The sequence below is a fragment of the Xenopus tropicalis genome, chromosome 6 (genome assembly GCF_000004195.4).
Source record: "Xenopus tropicalis strain Nigerian chromosome 6, UCB_Xtro_10.0, whole genome shotgun sequence".
NCBI lineage: Eukaryota > Metazoa > Chordata > Amphibia > Anura > Pipidae > Xenopus > Xenopus tropicalis.
This window is the reverse complement of record NC_030682.2, coordinates 65,280,540-65,305,439: the sequence shown is the minus strand read 5'-3', so window position 1 is coordinate 65,305,439 and position 24,900 is coordinate 65,280,540. Positions and strand designations below refer to the sequence as shown.

At 37.7% G+C, this 24,900-nt stretch overlaps 1 protein-coding gene across 1 annotated transcript in view; it reads right to left on the bottom strand.

Annotated features, from left to right (window-relative positions):
* The window catches only part of fhod3 (formin-like 3), a 146,999-nt gene that overhangs the window by 4,370 nt on the left and 117,729 nt on the right, over window positions 1–24,900 (bottom strand). The window contains exons 20-26 of the mRNA XM_031903981.1: window positions 24,198–24,359; window positions 18,610–18,800; window positions 17,439–17,631; window positions 12,307–12,330; window positions 4,637–4,817; window positions 4,430–4,540; window positions 2,963–3,097 (exon numbers count right to left, since the gene is read on the bottom strand). Of these exons, the coding sequence (XP_031759841.1) occupies window positions 2,963–3,097; window positions 4,430–4,540; window positions 4,637–4,817; window positions 12,307–12,330; window positions 17,439–17,631; window positions 18,610–18,800; window positions 24,198–24,359 (997 nt within the window). The remainder of the gene's footprint in view (window positions 1–2,962; window positions 3,098–4,429; window positions 4,541–4,636; window positions 4,818–12,306; window positions 12,331–17,438; window positions 17,632–18,609; window positions 18,801–24,197; window positions 24,360–24,900) is intronic.

The following is a 24,900-nucleotide window of genomic DNA, read 5'->3' as shown; positions in this document are numbered from 1 at the left end:
AAGAGTTTGCTGCAAAACACAATGACACAATAGTTAGCACTGTTGTTTTGCAGTGCTGGATCCTAGGTTTAATATTTGCAGAATTTGCTAGCTCTACATGAAAAATAATAAAAAGGAATGTGAGAAATGGGACTGGGATTGAAGGATTCAAGTGAGTTTTTTTCACTATATAAACACATGTTTGAATTGGGAGAAGATGCAGAGTTGCAAAGGAACTGCATCACAACTAGTAACAAGAGGAAAACTAATGTTTTTAAAATACTTTTCCACCTTGACTGGCTGCCCCCATGGGTACACAGCAGCTTGTTTATATAAACTAAAGTTTCTAAAGCAAAGGCACCAGTAGTACCAGCGCAGGGCTACAGTACATTATATTATGACTTTAAAATACTCAAATTTTTTGGTGTGACTATTCCTTTAAGGTAAGGTGTATAGGTTGCAGAATAAAGCTGAGCAATGTCATTTATTATAGCACTGATTTTGCTTTTAAATTGATAAGAAATAAGCATTGAATGGCAGAAAGGGTGGGGAACAGTAAGGAAAGAGAGAAACTTAATTAGCACAGTACAGCAGATTTTGTTTGGCCAAGCAAAGCCTGGTATAGGAGAGTTAACAGATATTGTTCTGACTGGAATTTGTGCCAGTGGCTCTCACAATACATGAGCACATTCAGCGAGCTCTGTTTTAAAAACCCTACGATAAACTGATGGTTACGTTTAAACCGAGAGTGAAAAGTTAACATATCTAAATTTTACAGGTTTGTTTTCAGACAATGGATCTTATACATATATATTAGGCCACCTGGAAACATGACCTGTCTTAAAGTGGGCATCCTTAGCAAAAATTATCATACAGTGGCAGTTTCCCTTAAAATGAACTTTTAGTATGATGTAAACACTGATATTCTGGAACAATTTACAACTGGTCTTCATTTTGTGTTTTTTTTTAAACTGTAAAAAATAAAGACCAACTACAAAGTTGCAAAGAAAAGGGCATTCTACTAAATACTGTGTGTTAACAGTACTAAGTAAATAAAAGTGTTAACAGTAAAGGTGAACTACCTCTTTAATACCCTATTTCAATCTATTTGTAAGATACTTTTCATTAGAGAATTGGTAACTATGTTTGTGTAAGGTATATACAAAAAAGAATTGGGAACAAAACTTAAAGGAGAAGGAAAGGCAAAGTCACTTGGGGGTGCCAAAATGTTAGGCACCCCCAAGTGACTTAAACTGCCTATCTTGTACCCCAGGCTGGTGCCCCTGTTAGGAGAGAACAGTACCAGCCCGGGGTAGCTGTAGCGCTTCCTCCTTCCATCTTCGCTCGAGCGCGCATGCGCAGTAGAGTGAAAAGCCGAACTTTTTAGAAGTCGGCTTTTCACTCTACTGCACATGCGCCTGTCATGTAGTCCTTGAAAAACGAACCCAGAAGAAGGAAGCGCTCCCTACAGGTACCCCGGGCTGGTGCTGTTTTCTCCTAACAGGGGCACCAGCTTGGGGTACATGGTAAGCGATTAAAATCACTTGGGGGTGCCTAACATTTTGGCATCCCCAAGTGACTTAGCCTTTCCTTGTCCTTTGACAGATATATAAAATATATGACACTCAGTTACAGGAGAGTAGGCTACGAAAAACAAGATGTAGGTAATCAGGGTTGTACCTTACCTCACTGGAAATAATGTAAGATTTATTCTTTAAATAAAAAGTTGACTCATAGGGTACACACGAAAAACAAGATGTAGGTAATCAGGGTTGTATCTTACCTCAGTGGAAATAATGTAAAATTTATTCTTTAAATAAAAAGTTGACTCATAGGGTACACTTTCCCAAAAAAATTGCACAGTATACTAAGAAACCCCACTATTGCACAGTAGCAAGGTGACAGCAGGAATGGGCAGTTTTATCAGAGCACCCTCTCCCTCTGAAAAACAAGCAAGAACCCTTTTTGCTATCTTTTTGGCATGTCTCTATATTACCAGTGTAGGTCTGCAAACAAGAACAATTCATGGCAAAATTGAGAAGCTGTACATTTACTTATTATTTTTAGCAAATGAATTTACAGGTTGACACCCATAAGTTTGTATGTGTGGTAATAAAAATGATTTTGTTTTCTGAGGCAAGGTGTGAGATCTGGTCAAGATCTGCCCAATTAAACTGGAATGTTAGTTGTTGATTTTAAATAATGTATAATGCGAAAAACTGTGCACACGAGCAGGGGTCTGTTTATACAGTATATAAGCACTTGAGGAGGTGTGCTTAGTGCAGCAGCTTTTGGGGGGTGGCTCTTGGGTGCCTAAATAACAGATTTTGTTCTAAAAAAAGAAAAAATTCCCCTAGCTACCACTGAAGAGTTCATGTAAAAATATGGCGACGGAGCTGGGGGGACGAAGGGGATAAGAGGCAGCAACATGCGCAAGTGACGCGCTTGCAGCATGTGCGTGACAAAACATGCCATGCTTCATGTCACATCCCCACATCACTTCCTCTGACTGGGGAGTGCATTTAGGTCTGGTGCCATCCTAGCCTTGTGCATGAGACAAAGAAGGATGAAAGGAATGCAGCCAAAACTGCTAAAAAAATTCAGTTCTGCTAATTCAGTGCTGTACAAATAAAGTCCCACATGAGGCCATGAGGCTCATGGGATATTTTTGTCTCACAACCATCCCAGTGGTTTCATAAAAATATGTAAACAAAGTCAACATTTTTCTGTACATTTACATATGTAACTTCACTTTAATACTTTCAGTATTTGGTCTACTGTATCTAACATTTATATAAAAAAAAACACTATTCTAAATACATCACTGACATGTCACTATAGATTCTAACCAATTTGTACTTATTCTATGCTTCATTTAAGAAGTGGCCTACACTTTTGCAGAAGCAGTTATTCAAATAGTATATTATCAAGTTGTTTACACAAATAAAATGCAAAATACCCACTCAGAGTATCTGAGACTTACATGCTTTACGGTTTGCTCGAGAGCGCCTTCTTTCTTTCAGTGATGCTCTTGGATTTGCAGATTGTACAATATTCTCCATGATTTCATCTGCAGCACTGCATGCTATATCTGAAACTTCATGTGACCCAAGGCGCCCTAGAAAATAATTTTAAAGAAAGATACATTTTGTATTAAGATACCTTTTCACCCTAGTCCCTAGTTTCGGCTCCCTGCATATATATCATATACAGGTATAGGACCTGTTATCCAGAATGCTTGGGATCTAGGGTTTTCCAGATAAGGGGTCTTTCTGTAATTTGGATCTCCATAAGTTAAGTCTGCTAAAAATCATTTAAATATTAAATAAACCCAACAAACTTGATTTGGATCCAATAAGGATTAATTACATCTTAGTGGGGATCAAGTACAAGGTACTGTTTTATAATTAGAGAAAAAAAAGGAAATCATTTTTAAAAATTAGAATTACTTGCTTATAATGGAGTCTATGGGAGATTGCCTTTCCGTAATGTGGAACTTTCTGGATAATGGGTTTCCAGATAAGGGATCCCATACCTGTAGCACATTTGTTTTAATATTTCTACATCATCTCTGTCAAAAAGATTAAGCCCAGCTATAATCCATTCTGGGGAAGCTATATCATCCACATTAAGGGGCACATTTACTAATCCACAAATCCGAATGGGATAAATTTGGATTGGAAACGAACATTCTGCAACTTTTTCGTTGCCGTTACGACTTTTTCGTAAATTGTCGCAACTTTTTCGTAGCCGTTATGACTTGCGCGAATTGTCATGACTTTTTCGTAGCCGTTACGATTTGCTCGTATATTGTCGCGACTTTTTCGTATTGAGCGTTCGTAAACCCTTCAGACTTTGCATGATTTTGGAAGCCTCCCATAGGACTCAATAGCACTCTGCAGCTCCAACCTGGCCCAAGGAAAGTCACTATACTGAAGCTTGAATGAATCCGAAACTTTCGTACTCGGCGCAACGGCTACGAAAAAGTCGTGACAATTCGCATAAGTCGTAACGCTACGAAAAAGTCGCGACAATTTACGGAAAAAGTCGTAACGGCTACGAAAAAGTCGCGTCAATTTACGAAAAAATCGCAAAATACCGTTCATTACGAAAGAAAATGCATTCGGACACTTTTCGGACGTTCGTGGATTAGTAAATGTGCCCCTTAGTGGCAGTGCTGAAGAACAACAGTTACTTAGTAAGCCTCAGTCTGTTGAGGAATAAAGTATGCTACTATGCTAAGTATGGACTAAAATTAGAGCTAGCAGGCAAATTCTAATAACACATCTAAGTAAAGTCTACTGCAGGCATGTATCAGTCAGCATTTGACAATATTAGTATAGTAAAATAAACCAATAATATCAAACATCTAGCTGAGTAATGCTATTTAACTGAGAAAAATGTGTCTGTGTGTGCATAACCCTAATTCCTTTTGATAAATTGTGAATACCTTTGTTGCTTCTTGTTCTAGAATATGCTCCTGTTCCACCATGTTTAGATGATGCTTTAAGCATGGTCATCATATTCTCATGATCTGCTGCATCTTCAGAAAACTGCAGCCCTTTGAATGGAAGCAAACATCTGGTTAAGCTGTTATAAAAATATACATCTGTTTGTTTGTGTATAACCCTAATTTGTTTTTATCCATTTTGCATACCTTTGGTGCTTCTTGTTCTAGAGTATGCTCTTGTGCCGTCATTTTTAGATGATGCTTTAAGCATTGCCATCATATTCTCATGTTCTGCTGCATCTTCAGAATAATGCAGCCCTTTGATGATTTCTACCTGTGTTGTATTACTGTTTTGTTTTAATGTGGAATGATTTAAAACACTTCCACTCTGCAAAAGAAAACAACACATAGAAAAGAATCAAAGCTCTCCATCCAATGAATGTTTATTATGCTAAGTTCTAAGCTACTTCTCAAAGTAGACTGCCTATTCTGCCCCTTTGCAGCCTGTAAATGACACCACTATCTAATGGGACAAAATCTGAGACAGAAACCCTCACAACCAAACTGTGAGGCTTCATATTCTATTTTATGCTTATTGTACTTACCTATCTATTATTTATCTTTGACTTTAATGTCCTAACAGCTTCTTGGTTGCTAGGATAATTAACTTCAAAATAGTAGATTAAATTGAAGTCTAAGAGGCATATTAATCAGAATTCAAATGTGGGTAATTTTTGTGGATTTTTCAACCACGAAAAAACTCACAAATTAAAAAAGCACAAATGTTGACTTATTTATTAAAAGATCCAAATATAAAAAGCACAAATAAAACCATGATGAATCCAGAGTAAGAAAACTAATACTAATAATTGTTTTGAGCATACAAAAGAAAAAAAATCACAAGAAACTCTAAAACTGCGAATGAAATAAGGATTGTTACAATTTGCCTAGAACAGCTTCCATTGATTTCTACAGCAGATGGCAAAGTTTTGTACTGTGTTGGCCCAGGTGCAGACACACAGAGTGGATTTCGGTGCCTATATGCAAATTTCTGTGCTGAAATCCACTCCATATGCCTGCAACTGGCCTGGCGCAATGCTGATGCCAGTGTAGGGGCTGATTCTCAGCCTGTGTGGCATTAACTTAAGGAAATGGAGTGCGTATAGTATGCACTGGAAACAAATAGACTTGACAAATATTAGGACATAGCTAGTTTAGATATCATTGCAGGCCAGCAGTCAGTGACACGTGATAATGGAAGGCAGCACTGTTCACCAAGTACGCATGCTGCTGGACATTTATACACACAATGATCATTTCGAGATAAATAATGGTCACTTTCATGTAATATCATGTACAGGGTCTGGGTAAGGTAGCCAAAACTTGGGAATAGACATATAGTACATGTGCGGACAGTGAAACATTAATTAAGCCCATATACAGGAGAGCTACCTCCTACCCTGTGAGGTTGGAATCTTCTTGGTCAAGTTACATATATATAGTTATGTATATGAACTTTCTTTTGCTGCACCACACATGCACAAACAATAGCTGGTGGGCAGGCTTTCATGCCTGGATTAAGGAGGCTGGGTTAAAGTAATTAGACTGATTGAATAATACTGTCTTGTACGTGTTTATGGATTAAGTGAGGAAATCCACAGACATACCTAAGAGTGCCTTCTCTATACCCAATTGGCCATTTGGAGTGGGTTAATATTGTGCACATTATAAGGAGGTTGTAACTATGTATAAATATATATACAGGTTGCTAATTAATTACTAATTAATAGTGAACACATTAATAAGGGATATTTACATAGTTACAAAGTAAGTTAGGTTAAAAAAAGACAATACACGTTCAAACCTTTATGTCTACATAAAACTTCTAGTTGATCCAGAAGAAAGCAAAAACCCATTTTAAACCCTCTTTAATTTATTAATTATTATTATAATTATTATTAATTAATGATTCCAAGATAGCAATCGTACCAGTTCCTGGACCAACTTCGTACTTCGTACTAAACTAAGCTTCGTCCTCACTTGCTGAAAAGCCACCCAACCCCTCCTTGAAGCTATTTAATGCATCAGCCAATATAACTGATTCAGGGGGAGAATTCCACAACTTCACAGCTCTCCCTGTAAAAAACCCTGCATATTTAGATAAACCTTCTTTCTTCTAATCGGAATGAATGTCCTTGTTTCTGCTGAAACTTATGCAGTTTTTAATGCTGATGAGTTATCAATAAAGTGTATCTAGTGAACATGGTATTATGTATGAATATGTACTGGTTGCTGATTAATTGTAATAGAGAATGCATTAAGGCATAATTTTGTCCAGCCAGTTTTTGGAGTTTTGTGTGACATTATGTCCAGTTTGCTTTTTTTCCTCCCTTTTTTGTTCGGTTCCAATACACACAAAGGGAATAAACATGTGTATACCAAATATGTGTTACTGGAATACTTTTTTGTGAGAAATACATTTTTGGCCATGACTGTATTTATTAATACATTTAATTTTTAAAATCACTAAGTTATTAGTAAGCTATATTTGGTGAACATGGGTATAACCGAGTTCTTGATTGGCTTATTTAGCTATATGTATAGATACCTATATTATTATAGGTATATGTTCCTAGGAAGACACATAGGTTCCATCTGCTGGCCCAGATCTTTGGATGCGTTGATCATTAAATATTTGGTACATCACCTCTTGGCTGACAATGATTCTGCCTCTTACCTAAAACTCATGTTATGGATGATGATACAGTTTTTAATAGGGATTGTGTGAGTTTTACATGAATGGCATGAGAAAACAATTTAAGGACTTCATCATTAAAACCTGTGGTGAAGAGAGTCCATAGGAAATTGTCAGGGGATGTTCATCCTAGTTATTAGTTCTGAAAGTATTGCAAGGATGGTAGAAATAGGTGAAGTCTGACCAGGGACATGTGGATTTACACAGTGATGGCCAACTTTCCCTTGCAGACCTGGTTAAGTGACATTTAGTTAGTGTAATTATTTGCCTTAGAACTCAAGCTTAAGCAAAATGTGGCAACATTTTCTAATGCCTGTTAATGACATTCTGATGGCCAAGTTATTGATTAGCAGTGAATTTTATTTCTAAAAAGGACAAAGTTTTGTGTAGATGGGTCTTTCTCTGCAAAGCAGCCTGCAGACCTACTCTGCAGCCTTGCTGCTCCCCACAGCATACAGTTGTCTACTGGACCCACATTTGCAGATGCATTCATTAATGATCCCTAATTTTTTGATCATCCATTGAATGGTAATGAAATTGGTTTCATATGATATGCTACATGATAAGAATGATTCAATACAACCTTGCCCAAGTACACTTTACTTAAAGCAATCACTATAGGGCCACTGTAATCAACGGGCAAAAGGGGATTTTTGTCAGAGCCCCTTTAGGACAAGGGACCCACCATTAGAGTGAAAACCTACCTATCTCCTAGATCAGCGTTTTTCAACCGCTGTTCCGCGGCACACTAGTGTGCCGCGAGATGTTGCCTGGTGTGCCGTAGGCAGGGCCGCAATTTTTACTTTCAAAGGGGGCCCGGCGATGCTACAGTTTTTCTTAGTAGCTCGGGCACCCTTTAATAAAATCCGGGCCCTGTCATTGGTTGCGCCCCGTGTGTACGGGTGACGTCATTACGCACGGGGCGCAACGTTATAAAAGGGCCTGTGTGCGGTCGCGTGTAGGCAGAAGTGCAGAGGCGGTGCGCGTGAGGGGAAGATGCTGCTGAAGCCGCCGAAGAGCAGAAGTAAAATGCTGCTGGGCACCAATGTATTAGGGGGGGCCACGGGTCACACTGACTTATGGGGGCACTGCTGCTGGGCACCAATGTACTAGGGGGGCTGGCTCTTGGCACCAATGTACTGGGGGGCACTGCTGCTGGGCACCAATGTACTAGGGGGGCACTGCTCTTGGCACCAATGTACTAGGGGGGCACTGCTGCTGGGCACCAATGTACTAGGGGGGCACTGCTCTTGGCACCAATGTACTAGGGGGGCACTGCTGCTGGGCACCAGTGTACTAGGGGGGCACTGCTCTTGGCACCAATGTACTACGGGGGCACTGCTGCTGGGCACCAATGTACTAGGGGGGCACTGCTCTTGGCACCAATGTACTAGGGGGGCACTGCTGCTGGGCACCAGTGTACTAGGGGGGCACTGCTGCTGTGCTGAGTTAAATTTTTTAACATTTTCTAATGGTGGTGTGCCTCGTGATTTTTTTCATGAAACAAGTGTGCCTTTGCCCAAAAAAACACTGAAAAACACTGCATAAGATGATACTTAACTTAAAGGACAAGCAAACGCTGAAATTATGTGTTGTGCATTTAAAAAAAATATATATTTTCATTTTTCAGAGCACTTACTGTTTTTCCTAACTGGTTCTCCTCATTCTGTATGCTGCTGTATTCAAAACCTGCTGACAGCACTAGGGTGAAGTCACCAAATACTCTGCATTCTATGCTCCCAGTGCCTAGGGCCAGAGAAATGCATGTTTCTCTTCTACCACTATGTGCAGAAGAATGCCCCTTGTACTCAAAAACTTCCATGTAGTTTAGTTCTAACTTTCCTGACTGCTAGCCACTGGGAATCCCCACACTTGTTTCTTAACACCTGGTCAGTAAAACCTCTATAAAATGTTTTTTTTAGGTTTTGCACATATTTTATGGGCCATGTCCGATATAGTTTTTTTTTAAAGATTTTTGAGGTAAAACTAACTGTTCTACTACATCCTTGTGTATATTATCCACTTGGTACAACACAATTTTGGTTAAATTCTTGGGTTTTTGTTAAGGTTGCATCCCCAGTCACAATATTTTCACATGAAACCTCTAAATCAGGCATGTTAGAAACAGCATTAGACGCAGAATTTTCCCCCTGAATTACATCTAAGGGACAGGGTTATCAGTGGTCACTGCTATTGAAATTTACATAGAAATTGTCTCTGTTAATGGGGTCTGTAATCAATATAGTTTATATTAATTACTCCTTTCTTTTCAAACAGATTTTTGTTCTGTAAGAGCCAAAACGGGAAAATCCGTAAAAGAAGAACAAAAGCATACTCCATAATCTTTGCTGGAATAAGGTTAGCTACACAGTGTACTGAATCACTAAGCTATTTTTGTGTTCTATGCTTTTGGATGATTAAAATCTATCTCCTAAGTCTCTTAGGTAAGGTTGCCATGTGACCACCATCTTGGTAACCTATTGTGCATGCACAAACAACTTCCCCCTTAACCCCTAGCACATCATCAATTAAGGAAGTAAAACAGCAATAGTTCTCTGCTGAGCCTTATTAGTTAACTCCAGAGAAGATTCTCTTGCTTAAGAGCTAAAATACAGGGGCGTTTTGTAGGATGGTGTCAGATCAACAGATTTCAGAGTATTTGCATGGACTAAAAAATAATGGGACTGACAGAAAAATTTCATGTGTAAACTTCATGGAACATTTGCCACCCAACATGTCACCCCTGTCGGAAGAAAATGCTGCATCTGAATCCAACAAGGATAAAGGCTAATAGTGTAGAAAAGCTGTAGGTGTAGGAACAAAACACTACATCTGACTTTATCTGAACAGACTCACTTTATTGTTTTAGGGATCAGATTTTGTGGTATACAACACAATATAGTGCTGTTGCATGACAGGATTTTGTGGGTCAGATAAAATCAGACACACAAAATCTGATAAAAATCTCATGTGTACAGAAACAGAACTAATCAACTTAACCAAGGAATACACAATATGTGAAAGAATGTCAGCCGTGGCCAATAATAGCCTTGGCAAACACCTCAAATGGTGGTCCTCCTGGAACCAATGGATTTACCATACCAAGGAAGTTCTCCTGCCCTCAGATGGACACCCCAATACCCAGGTTTGTGGTGCAACAGAACTCCCAACTATCCCTTCGAAGTAGAATGCAGTATTTTTTGTTCACAAAGTGTAAAAGTTACCCCACTTAACCTGTTTAACTCCTCCCCCACCCTTTTCCCCCCAACACTTAAGTGATTTCCTCTGTTTAAATTGTGAATACAAAATAAAGTAATAAAAACATTTTTTTTTAGGCCTTACACACAGGTGTATTTTGGTGCATTTGATGCATGTTTGCAATCAGGTCTCAGAACACCTATACACATTGACTATTTAATTATACTTTACATATTTATACCCATGTGCATTCAGAACTGAATGTTGTGTATGTTGTGGCTAAAACAAATTGCAGGGCTCTGTCTTGAAAATGCAACATTAAAGGAGAAGGAAAGGCTAAGTCACTTGGGGATACCAAAATGTTAGGCACCCCCAAGTGACTTTAAGCGCTTACTTTGTACCCCGGAATGGTGCCCCTGTTCAGAGAAAACCGCACCGCTTCTCCTTCCGTGTTCGCTCTGCCGGCAAAATCTCTGGGGCGGCGCATGCGCAGTAGAGTAAAAAGCCGACTTTCTTGTTAAAGTTCGGCTTTTCACTCTACTGCGCATGTGCAAGTGCAAACACGGAAGAGGAAGCGCTTGCTGCAGCTACCCCGGGCTGGTGCGGTTTCCTCCAAAAAGGGGCACCAGCCCGGGGTACAAGGTAGGCGCTTTAAGTCACTTTTCCCATTTTCCAAATGTTGGGAGGTATGCCATTGGTACTGGACTTACTGATCCTTTAGTGTATGAACTAGCCTGTTCCCTTTTTAACAATGCCACTCACCCTGTGTATATATATATATATTTTTTTTTTTTTTTGACCAGCAATCTTAACAAAATCCCTACTTGGTCAGCTTGTCTTCATAACTGAGATGTTCCATAGCCACAGTTTAGTTGCTATTTTTCCTCTAAAAATCTACCGGGGGGGGGGGGGGGTTTAGTGGTGGATTTAGATTTTTTTTTTTTCACCTAAAACTACACTTACAAAACATTCTGGTTTTTTTTTCTAAAAAGGGCAATTGGGCAACAGACAGCCTGCATCCCTCTGTGTGCTCTGAACCAGAAGTCCTTTTTGTAGTGGAAGACCTCTGGCAATCAGGCGCTTTTAGCAGTTAAATTTTTGTTCATAGTCTCTCACAACCTTCTTATAAAAGTCAAGCAAAGGTGTCTGAAGGAACAAAAACATATATTTAAACTGCAGATGCTAGTAAAAAAAGCTTCATTGCTAAAGCCCCTCCACTATAAAGCTACAGTTTACCTGGACCTATCTACTGATCAGCAATGTAATGATATATATTTCTGTTACATTAGGGTCTGATGAATTTATAATTGTGGAAGGAAATATGGGCAATTGTTTAAAAAATGTGATTGTGTTTAGCATCACGTGCGCATTTAAAAAAAAACCCAAAAAATAAACACGTTTTTCCCTCTCTCAAGCATTAATGCATGCAAGCAAACACCATGGTACAAACATACCTGCTTACATATTATTGTGTTTTAAAGGGTCACAAGTTAAGTTTTCACATTCCCTTTGTATTTCTCAAAATGGAGATATAAAGATATAATTGGTATAACTGATATAACTGGTATATAAAGTTTTACTTGCAACCATATTCTTGAATGTTCTCTGTGTCTCTGGTTATACCTTCAAAATGATTTCAAATGGACCTCCTATATTCTCATCATTCCTTTACACAGAGCCAGCAGGGGGCCTAGCAAATATGGTTTGATTTCTTTTAGGCACATATAGCTGAAAATATATGGTAATGGAACTAGACAGGCAGAAAGGTATAACCATCTTAGCTAGTTTTTCGCATGCACTGAGAGAGAATATAAAACAAGAATAGGTTCCTGTACAGTGGCCCTTTTAACATGAAAGACTAAAATTTCATGATATGTTAGTTGTAGCACAACATGTTATCATAAAGCACAACAAACAGCCATACCTCAAGGTCATCTTCCTCATCAGTCTAATAAAAAAAAGAAAATACATTATTTGAATATTTAAAGACTTGTTCATTTAATTTAGGAAAATTAATTATGTAGTATTGAAAAGAGTAAAAAAGGATTACGGTAATATCACATTATTTCAGTAGCAAAATGCCCCTCATGCTTTCAATGACTGGATCTCATAAATGAAGTCAGATGTAATTGTACTGTTTAATACAAAAATGTTCATTATTTGATATGTTTCAAAACTAAGGGGCATATTTATTATAGTGTGTATGCCAACATCACTGGAGATGTTGCCCACAGCAACCAACCAATCTTTGCTTTTGTTTTCTAGCTTGTAGGTGACTGTTCAAATCTAATTGCTTAATGGTTGCTATGAGTAACATCACCAGTGATGATGGTTTACATGCTATAAATATGCCCATTTACCAACGGTCGTATTTTTTTATTATTTTGCACTAAAAATTTGCAGAAAAATTGTATTAAATGTATTATGCGTCAAAAGCGTGACAATTCCAAATCCGAAAATACTCCATCTAAAACCTGTAGAGATCATGTAGAAGTTAATAGCAGGTGTCCCTTCCCTGGAAAATCTTTCTTTGCTTTAGTTTTTTAGAGGTTTTCTGATTTTTGGTGCTGGCTTTTGTGCAACAATACAAAAAAGTTGTGGTTATCGTGCAACAAGTTGAAAAAGTTGCAGTTTTTCCAAATTTTCCTGCATGTCCTAACACCAGGATCAATCACCACTTTGTGCACTAGCCCTAAAGGCTGCTAGTACAGATAGTTATTAAAATGCTTTAATGTGCATTTTTTAGACAAGAATCAACTGTAATTAATTTGTCAGGCACCCTACAACACAATAGGAAGTGGCATAGGTGGCTTCAGGCCAGATAAAATTGACTGATGAAAAACTGCTCCATGAATTTGTATACAGTATATACCGTATTTAGAGTGTATACAATTGTAAATAATGGTACAGTGACTTTAAAGAACAATGACTCCACATCTTTAATACATTATATAGTGAAAGGCAGATGGTAGAAACACCACAGATATACTAATTACAGTGAGAGGCAGTGGAAACTTTAGCCCCAAATACAGAATAAGTAAATCTTTTATTTTAAAATTCCTAAAAAGTCTCTATAAATAGCCCAGAAAATGACATATCTCTCTTCCAACATAAAGTCTGATATCCTAAGATAGAAATGAAACCATTCGGTAGAAATCAGTCATTACCTTATTTATTGTGAAGTACCACCTTCATTGGAGTCAGTAAGCAAGTAAAGTAGCTCTTTGAATGGCTTTCTATTTAAAGAAGTAAGAAAGCTCAGTATGCTAAAGGAGTTAGCTTTATGCTAGATAAGGAAGTGACTGATTTCTGCAGGATGGTTTCACTTCTATCTTAGAAAGAATAGCAGACTCTATGTCAGGAGAGTTTAGAGTCTTTTTTTCAAGATTTTAAAATAAAAAAGCTTACTTTAACTGCAATGAGAAGCAATGGTTCCCTGACAACCCAGATAACCCTAAGGCTGAAGAAGGTTTCAGCATTTTAAAGGTTAAAGTTAACTCAGAAAATGTTTGCATTGCTAAAAATCCTTCCTTGGCCATACCTAGTGGTACATATGAGAATGTACAAAAGGAAATAGGAGAAACAATAGCTTATCTGAAAGCAGTTGCACTGTGATGTGCGGGTTGTTTCTTAAAGTTCAGGATCAGGCACTGTGTGTACTGATATGTCTGCCTACATACCAATATTCAAGAATAATGTAACTGCAATATACACAGTGTAATTTAGCAATATACATGAAGATGATTTCCAGCAGATGGCATCGGGATGGTTTTGCCTTTGTCTGAAGCTTTTCCAGCGCCTGCCTACTTGAAAGCACTTGCCTTTTTTGTAGTACTTGAAATTTCCAAGGTCATAAAAAAATAATTAAAAATGCAAATGGGGCAAGCCCCTGCCAAAATCCACTAACACTGTTCCATTCAGAACACTTTTGATTTACCACCACTCTTTGTAATCTGTTCTCTATCTAAGAACAAAGTTAAATGGCATTATTTTAATGAGCAATCTACTGTATGGTACTGTATCAAACACTTTAACAAAATAAATCACTTCCACGCTCACCCCAAAGTCAAGTTTCTGCAATAAAGAAATTAGCCAGTAGGAAACATGTAGCGCTTTATTTTCTCAAGTCATCTGAAGTCTCCTTGTGCATTCCGAAGAGATTTAACTGCAAACGACAAATCTCCTCATGTGCCATTACCCTAATGGCAAAACATTGCCATTTCACTAATGTTCTCTCTGCACCATGCCAGACTTCAAAAAACCTTGGAAAATTAAGTAAAAATGTTTGGCAATCAAGGGGTTGAGCACTTTTAATACCTAGGGGTGAACACTATTAGGTCCTGGACATCTGTTTAATTTGACGTGTTCTAGTGTCTTTTTTATCACTAGTCAACCAGCCATCAATACTAGTATTAGAATTGGGTCTATAAAAGGAAAAGGGAAGTCATTTTGGCATTTTACTGCTAACAGATTTGCCACATTAGTGCCACCTAGAACACTATATTCTACAGAAAGCTTTATCATACCTGAGTAAAGAGCCCTAGAAGCTTTCTCTATTTGTTTAAGATTGCAGCTGCCATTTTAGCTTGGTCTTCCTAGCTTCCTGCTTTAGCTCTAGCTGTTGATAGCTCAGATTACACATTCCTAAGGGAGGGGGGAGCAGGAGAAAGGAGAGAGCTGAGCAGATTCTGGCCTGGGAATGAAGGATTTTTCTGAGAGAGGAAGTCAGATACCAAAGAACATGTTTACAAAAAAAGTGACAAGAAATCCAGGGTTTCTTACTCGGTGCAGCTTTTCTGTGAGTGCTTATGGCTGTATTTACATAGACCTTTCTGATAAAGCTTACTTAGTTTTTACCTTTCCTTCTTCTATAAAAACAAAACAAAAACTGCAATGAGTAAGAAAGTGCTCTTTCAACCAACTTTCTTTACACAAAAGATCATTATTACATTTCACACTAGAAGTAGATTATTATAGAGTTATTGAATTTGTCAAATGTTGTAACAGTCAATATCTCATTTAAGATTTAACATTTACAGCACTTGGAGTAATCATCACAGATTCTTACACTCCACAATCAAGATTTAGGGCACCCTGACAACACATTAGTATGGCTCCAGATCACAGGTTGCATACCAAACTTAAAACACCTAAATATTTTTACCAATTTGATCATTGTAAGGAGAAGTATATAATTATACTCAACGTTCCCTCACATATGAAATAACTGAAACTCACATGGTATAATCACTCGGTCAATAAAAATAGTAAGTAAAAATTGCTTGAAAACGTAACGTTATCAAGTCCAAAATCTGCCTTGTAACCTCCAAAGTGTAGAAACTCAAGCTGGGTTATCTTTTTGTCCCAGTTTGCTCCTCTTGGGATCTGTTGTACAAAATTTATCAGTCCCTTGAAAGTATATACTGCGGTGCATAGCAACATGGAGACAGAATACATGTTCTGTAATGCTTGCAAACAAATTACAGTTAACAGGAGTGGAGCTTCAAGGACCAAAAACATGCAAAAAAGCCTGGCTTCCAAACTGTTGGAGACATACTTTTCTATTACCTTGCCTAGAAAGGGAAGGTTAAGACTAGTTGTTAGTTGGCTATGTCCTCTTTATTCAGTAAAGGCCTGACAATGGTCGTTTGTACTTATACATATTGCTCCAAACAAATGCTAACAGACCCATGTAAAGGGTGATACAATGGAAGTCAGCAGAGGTTACAGAATGATAAAACGTGCCTATGATTATGTATAATTAGTAGAAAATAAAGGTATCTTTTATTAATCTGCGATCTCAACTTATAGTTGTTTTGGAGTAGAATCCTCATACATGTCTATTAACATTCTTATAAAGGCTATAGGGGCTAGGCCTGAATTCCCCAAGTTCAGCTTTCTATAATGCCTTTTGTTCACCCACCGGGACCCTAAAGGAATGCTGTGATACACATCAGTATTCCTGCTTGCTGCCACCACTACTCTCACCATTGTAACACCCCTCCCATTTCTTACTTCACTTTGGAGGAACCCTGAGGGAGGGATATGATGCGCACCAGCCATCATGTTCACTGGCATCCCCTCCGCTCTTGCCTCTGCATAGCCCCCATCCACTAGTTAATTAACTTTGGGGGGGGGGGGCGTTCAAAGGCAAGGGGCTTGCCTTGGGCGCCACCTGGGTTTGGCCCGGCACTGATGTGTGTGTTTGTGTGTATCACTTACCCGAGGGCATGCAGGTGAGCAGATTAAGCTGGAGAGTTGTGTCTGGGGATTTTACATCTACCCTGCTGGGACTTGGGAAGGCTTACAAGACTTTTTAATCTTAATGCTGACTAAAATTTCAATACAATTAAAAATGATTTTGGAATCCAAATCAAAAATCTAAAGCAATAGTAGAGTTAGGGAACACTGACCATGTTTTCCTCATAATTACAGAAGGCCCTGTGGAAATCCAGAATAATGTTCAATTTTAAAACACCTGTCATGGGTTGAGGCACTCAAATTATCTTGTTTTAACAGTTTTAGTTTAGCACAATACAGCTTAAGTTTTTTGCAGCACATGTAACATTAATAGAAGATGATCATTAATATGGCATTACAGTTTGTTAATCTTATTCCTTTTCCCCTAGAATTTTGAGTTATTGGGCCAATGGTGGCCAATTAAGCCCTTCCTCTTCAAGACTTAAAATATTATCTCTGATTTAAGAGCCCTAATCCAATTTACTTTGTTATCTTTGTTGCCTCAGAATGTCACTAATAAAAATCTAGTCGCTGTTGGTGGCTACTTTTTTTTTTTAGATTGTTTTCATCTTCTCTCTACAATTCTACAAGTCCACCATGTATGCACTGACATTCTCCTTTGACATACCCCCAGAAACACTTACTGACTAACACTTAACCTGGCAGTACACAAGTACAGAACCAGTGAAATATAATACAAAAAATGTATAGTGTATAAATGGTTCTTCCTATAGACAGAAGGCAAAGTACCCATGTATAGCATTTGCTATTGTTATCCTTCTCTTGAAATAAGGATACAAGTTGACTTTTACTTACATCTGTGATGAGTTTTCCTCTGGTTTTGTTTCGTTCCTTGTGATCTGCCCATTTCTGTTTTTGCTGTAAAACGCGATCCCTTGAAGTACGATATTCTAATGCAAATTCAGTTATGTTTTTGCAGAACTTTTGTATGTTTACTTCATGAATTGAATGTGGTGGCTGTCCCATAAATAATAAGAAGGAGTGAAACCTGTAAGTAAAACACAACATTTTACTGGTTTGTAGGTTTCAATCTATTCATTTATTTAATTTAGAAGAGATGCATTAAATTGAGAGGCAAATTTCAGCTGGAGAATATATCTAAAAAAAGTCTAAAATGGACATTTTATTCCTTTGGATTATAAATAAAAAACATCCTCAAAAACGTCAGTGGTTTTATATATAAGCCAAGTGTAGCTGGTATTTATGACTGGGTAAGTATGACCAACTGCAAAGATAATAAACACAAAACCTGGATTTGTTAGCACTGATAAGAAATATGGTCTCATTATTGGACCCAAAAGTCTCCAGAGTTTGTTATCTGCTGAGTTAACCTGTGCCTTATTGCCGTATTTACCTTAAATGGCTGCCCCCATGGCTACACAGCAGTAGTATTATTTCTCAAGCAAAAACACGATTTTTACTAACACATCATATTTTAATGCATGCAAATTTTTTTTTAATACTACCTCCTTTCCCTGCCCCGTTCCCCCAAGCAAAACAATTTTTCCTATGGCTGGCTGATAAGAATTGTGACTGAATTGTGTGTGAATTGTGGAACAGCATTGAAAATTTTGATAAGGTATAAAGCAACTGGCAAGTCTGTAGATTGTAATGGAGGAAGGAGTGAGCAAGTGAGATTTAAAGAAACTAAAGACTACAGGCAACAAGGCAAATATGGCCTTAGCGCAAACATTTTAACACCCTATGACAATGTGATAATATGCCTGTGTGTAAATACATGTCTGCGTCATAAAACATTATGGAGGGTTATGTAATAAAAGGCACTTAGTTTGCCCAGGAGCAGTAACCTATATCAATCAGCAGGTAGCATTTACTGGTCACATGTTTAAAAGCCAACATCTTATTGGTTGCTATGGTTTACTGCTCCTGAGCAAGCGTAGTGCCTTTTATTACAAATTAAGGGCATATATATATATTTATACATATAAATAAAAATCACAATTACCTATTAATTATTCTTCTGTGAACAATTTTTAGAATGATTATTCTTTCTGCACATTCCTTAAGAAACTCTGACATTTTCTGTTTTAATGCTGACTTCATTTCATGTTTCGCTATAATTTTTAAATAATCCCATGAGGCTTTGCATCTTTTCTCTAGGTTACTGAGATTATCATGAAGCTGGTTGAAATCAACCTAAAAAAAGACAATTTTGAGAAAAACATAATTCAATATTACTTTATAAATACATTCAATAATAAAACATTATTATCTAGAATTTACTGCAACCATGTTGGATATTGGTGGTTACTTAAAGAACACATAAAGCAGGGGTGTCAAACTCCATCACATAAGGGGGCCGAAATCTAAAACACAGGCTAAGTCGCGGGCCAAATTTTTTATTAATATTCTAAGCAAGATACTAAGGAGTATATTTATCACAATGTGTAAAAAGTGGAGTAAGACATTACTGGTGATGTTGCTCATAGCAGCGAATAGATGCTTTGCTAGTGTTGAAATCTGATTACTGATTGGATGCCTTGGGCAACATTACTGGTAATGCTTCACTCCACTTTTTACACAGCATGATAAATAACCCCTTAGTCTTAGTTACTATGTGAGGAAAATGGAAATTGATAAGGCTGGATGGTCAGAGACATTCACCAAGGGCCACATAAAACAGCCAGGTGGGCCGGTTTTGGCCCCCGGGCCTTGTGTTTGACATATATGACGTAAAGTATATTTCACTGGGAGGTCCCAAAATGTTTGTGCATGCTCTACTGCACATGCACAAACAGGAATTTGTAGAGGGGGTGCCGGTAAAACATAAGCAAAATGCTAGGGCCAGAGAATATAATCAGTTTGTACTGCTCTGAAAGACCTTACCAGCTGTCTGTGACAGAGGAACATTCTGTTTTATACCCCTTCAATATAGCCCACCCGATTTCCTGGTTGGGGCATCTTTGGTTAGTTAAAAAGGACTGAGAGGTTTTTGGTTAAAAAAAGCTAGACAGTGTAGGTCATAAACTGTAAGGTAGGGCTGGTTTAACAGCCTTGACTGTTTTGAAAACGATAGAATACCATACTAATGAAAAGACAGGAGCGAATAGGTATTGGGTAATGGGAGTTGATTACACTATACCCATAATATTTTTACTGCCAAAAAACTACTTTCCTATCTTAATAAAGATATGAAAAATCAGAAGTTCTTCCAGATAATCAGGATTTTAATGAATTAAAGATTTAAAATATTTACGGTAAACACTTTCACAGGGTTAAACAGAATGAAAATAGAATATACCGTATTTTCCGGCGTATAAGAAGACTGGGCGTATAAGACGACCCCGCAACGTTTCCAGTTAAAATATAGAGTTTGGAATATACTCGCCGTATAAGACTACCCCTCTTCAAACACTCGTTACTCATTATATAGCTTTTGCATCTTTGTCAACATCAATCACAGGCAATTCCAGCGGACACTCTGATGCTGAAGGACCAGGGCAAAAGTCATGCCTGGCCCATATCAGGTTTCTATTAAAGGGGAAGTAGCAATAGATCGCCCGGAACCCCCCATGCCCTTGAATAAGTCATCTGTCGCTAGTTGTTGCACTATAACCCATAGGCTCTGCATTAGGATACTGACCAACAATGCATAACATATAGGGAAATAACTTAATGGCACCCAGATGTTCACCCATTACTGCGCAATCAAATACAGATCACGATCCAGTGCAGCATCTAATGTTCCCTTCTTCCTTGTGGGGGATCAGTAAATGATCAGTATGAAATCAGTAAATGATCTGCACGTATGTTCTGCCCCCCTGCACCCCACCCCCCCTGGCCAACTTGTGGGAAAATGCACTGTGGACAGATGAGACAAAATTACAGCTTTTTGGTAACGAATATCTAATTATTTACAGGGAAAAAATGAAACCTTCAAAGAAAAGAGCAGAAGAGGCTACAGGGAATTTACTAATAGTAAACATTTTGCATTTATAAAAAATCATGCTGCTAATCATACGGTAATTAAAATGCTGCTTGATAAAAATACAAAGTTACATAGTTACAGTGGGATGAAAAAAGACCACCAAGTTCTATCTTTACAAATGAGCCTCAGTGCACGTATGTACACATTTCCTGTTTTAGTTTTGCCAAAAAATTTGCGAAATGGCAAAAAGTCGCAAAATGGATTTAAGTCAATGGGTGTTTTTCATAGCAACTTTTTCCATACCATGCAACTTCCTTTTTTTGCAGCCATTGGAGTCTACTGGTGGTTTTTTTTTGTGGTGAAAATATTTTACTCAGCACTAACCAATATCTATAATTACTGTAATAGTCTTGAATAGTATACTTAAAGAAAACATCCAGGCCACTCTAAAATGCATTAATAGTATCTGCTATCACATCATCACTTGGCAGGAAATAATACCAGCCACACTTCCTCTCTCCCCGAACCTGAATGCAGCAGGAATGCAAACAAGGCAGGTTGAAAATCCTTGGTGAAGCCAAAGCAACAAACTTCCGGTTTTAATAATAGAGTTCCGGTTTTAATAACAGAGTGAAGCCCCGCCCCCACTTCCTGTTACGATCTCTCTTCAATTTGACTACTGTTGTCGACCTGGAGAGCCTTCTGCGCATGCCTGGAGGCTGCAGGAGTCAGTCTGTGCATTAGCAGGGTTTTTTTTTTATGAGAGACCTGAACAGGAAGTGGGGGCGGGGCTTCACTCTGCACAAGGAAGCAAAGTAAAACGAACACCTTCTGACTGAGGAACCAGGTCAGAGAGAATGCTGGGACAAAGGTAGGTAATTTTGGAGGCTGTACATGTTTACATGTTTTGGTCATAGAAACACACAGGTCTCTGAGCTGCCCTGCACTAATAATCTGTATTTACTAATCAGCCTTATATTGTGACATTTATATTCTATATATGCAGTATAGTGTGTGTTGGTCCCTAAGCTCAGCAACTAAAAGAAGCACAGACCATGTGCATTGAATCAGCAGAAAAGAATACGGGGCACTTCTAAGGGACATCTTTGGGGGTATAGATCTTTGCTGCTTAAAGGGGTTGTTCACCTTTAAGTAAACTTTTTCTGCACTGGTTAAAAATTTTAAGCTATTTTTCTAAGCTACTCTAAGCACTCTAAGCTACTACTACTTTTTAATTGGCCTTCATTTTTTCTTTTTTATAGTTTTTGAATTATTTGCCTTCTTTTTCTGCCTCTTTCCAGATTTCAGATGGGTTCACTGATCCGAGCAGCCAAAAAACTATTCCTCTTTGTGACTACAATTTTTTTGTTACTGTTACGTTTTATTACTTACCTTTGTAATCAGGCCTTCTTCTATTCATAGAAGTCTCTCATTCAAATCAGTGCCTAGTTGCTAGGGTAATCTGGACTCTAGCAACCAGATAGCTGCTAAAATTCCAAACTGGAGAACTGCTACATTTGAAGCTAAATATTTCAAAAACTACTGTTATGGGTGAACCTCTACAGCAAACAGCTAGGGTTAACCCGCAAACCTGTGCAGCCCTTCAGTGGCTACTACAGATTCAAGTTGGCCATGAAATACTTTGTGGGCAGTTTTAACATAACCTGCAACCTGAACATTGGGTCTTATCAGTTAATGTATACTGATTATACAGCCATAGAGCCCAGCTGCAAGGACACAGTCCTGAAACTCCTTTTTGGTTCTCAAGGTTTTGCTGTACCCCACAGTTAACTCCCTAAAACTCCCTTCTACAGAGCCTGGTACAACTATGTTTGAAAGAGGGTATAAAAGCCCTCCCAATTCTTTATGTTTTATTCTATCTTATGTTCAGAATCCATGTGCCGTTTCAATAAACTTCAATTCTACCTACAGAGATCTCCTGTCTTTTGAAATTCCACAACACTAGAGATAATAAAAAAATGATCTCAGAATATTAATCTCTTCATTATACGAAAAGTTAATTTAAAGGTGAACCACCCCTTTATGGGTTATGGCTTAGGCTGCCTTGGGCTGGTACAGATGCTTAAAACAAAATGATCAACATTTCTGCCCTACTTATTTAGTTAAGCTTTAGTTTTCCTTTAAAGAGGGATCTAAATATCTAAATGGAACAAGAGACAACAGAAAAATTCCCACATCACTCTTTTGGTCCAAGTAACATAATTCTAAACTCGTACAGCTTTCAACGAATGCCGACATGTTTACCTGCTTAGAATATATTGGCCGTGAGCCTAAAATGCTGGAATTATTAAAATTACTGCATCCCTGCACTGTTGCTACAGTATGTACAAATTGCCTATTATATAACTGCAGATATTTGGGACCCATCAGGGATGCCCCCTATCCCCTTACCTAAGTTATCACATATCAGAATCAATATGGATATACAAGGTGTAACCATTGCTGACCATCATTATAAAATCACAGTTATTCTAAATTTAAATCTCTTAACAGCTCACCATCTTTGCAAACAATTCAAGTGGTATTTCAGAATTATATTTATAAATCGTCCTCACGTTTCTTGACATACCTAGGAATCAAGATTTTTAAAGACTACTCGAAATGGATCTCTGTCAACCTAAGAGATCTTAACAATTGGCTAGATGAACCTCCTGGGTAGGGTGCATGAAGGTAATTAATACTCTATTTTTCAGAATCTATAACTTCTAGTACCAGAGTTTCTGTAACACAACATACAGTGCAGGGGTAATGTTCCCACTACATATATATATATATCTCAGATTATCTGCCCACTAGTAATCTATGTAGCATCTCATATTTCTAATGAAAAACAAGAATGTGCTATTGCATTTTTCTTCTGTAAATATTTTTAAATGTGCTTTGAAAAGTTGTGCTTTGTGCTGCTTTCTTAAAATTTTCTTTAAAATCTATATTAACTTTGCCAATCGTTTCTTTGCTTTTCCAGGCTGTTCAGGAGAGCCGGCAGCTCTAGCCACTTTAAAATATAGGATGCCAACCAACAGTTAGTTAGACCTGATGGGGAATAGTGGTATATTTTTACCTGTGTGAAGGAAGGGTTGTGATTGGCTACTGACAAGACTGAGACAAGGACCAAAAATAATTTATGGGAACTCCAATAAAGGGTCAATTGTAAAGATTATCATTTTTTGCCCAGACTGAAATTGACACAGTATAGGATTTACTATAGGTTTATGGTGTTTTGACTGATGCTATATTTTCCTTTTAAATGCATTTTCAAAGGACAACTTTCCTATAGAAAGCAAGCTCCAATATGTGGGCTGGACTGGTAAATTGAAAAGTCTAACTTATTTTATCTGGCACTCCATCTTTTACCACTATTCAAAGAGAAATCCCTTTGGTCAGTTACTCAGCATGTGTTAAGAAAAAGTTTTAAAGTGGACCTGTCACCCACACATAAAAAGCTGTATAATAAAAGCCCTTTTTAAATTAAACATGTAACCCATGTCATTTTTTATTAACAAATACCCATTATATGAGCATTTAAAAGTCCCAGCTGTCAATCATATACAGGGTGACAAGTCCCCTTTAAATACATACTATTTGCAAAAAAGTCACAAAATAATCAAAACTATTTATAATAAATGTGAAACAAATAAAAATACCTTTGATGACCTTGTTATTGATCCAATTTCTGAATACAAATCAGTGCTTTCTGGAAATTTCTCTACTATAATTGTACACATGTGATACAACAAAGGCTGCTTTTGCACTGTGTCTTTAACTTCAGGTACCTTTTGAAGATAGCTCAGATCAAAGGCCTTGGCCTGTAAAAATAAATAAAACTAGATAAAATATCCTATGGTACACATACTGAAATTCTAATTTCATATTATAATATCAATATTATTAGAAAAGATGTGTTGCAAAGTAACCATATGCTATGATTTTCATATACCTGGTTTTCAACAGTTTTCATAAAATTGTAAGTTAGTCTTAAGATAAAGGGACCATCAAAATATTGGATAACAAAGGGGCACATTTACTAACCCACGAACGGGCCGAATGCGTCCGATTGCGTTTTTTTCTTAATGATCGGTAATTTTGCGATTTTTTCGTATCTTTTGCGATTTTTTCGGCGTCTTTACGATTTTTGCGTAAAAACGTGAGTTTTTCGTAGCCATTACGAAAGTTGCGCAAAGTCGCGATTTTTTCGTAGCGTTAAAACTTGCGCCTTTTAAGTGTTAACGCTACGAAAAAATCGCGACTTTGCGCAACTTTCGTAATGGCTATGAAAAACTCGCGTTTTTACGCAAAAATCGTAAAGACGCCGAAAAAAATCGCAAAATTACCGAAAAAGTCGCAAAA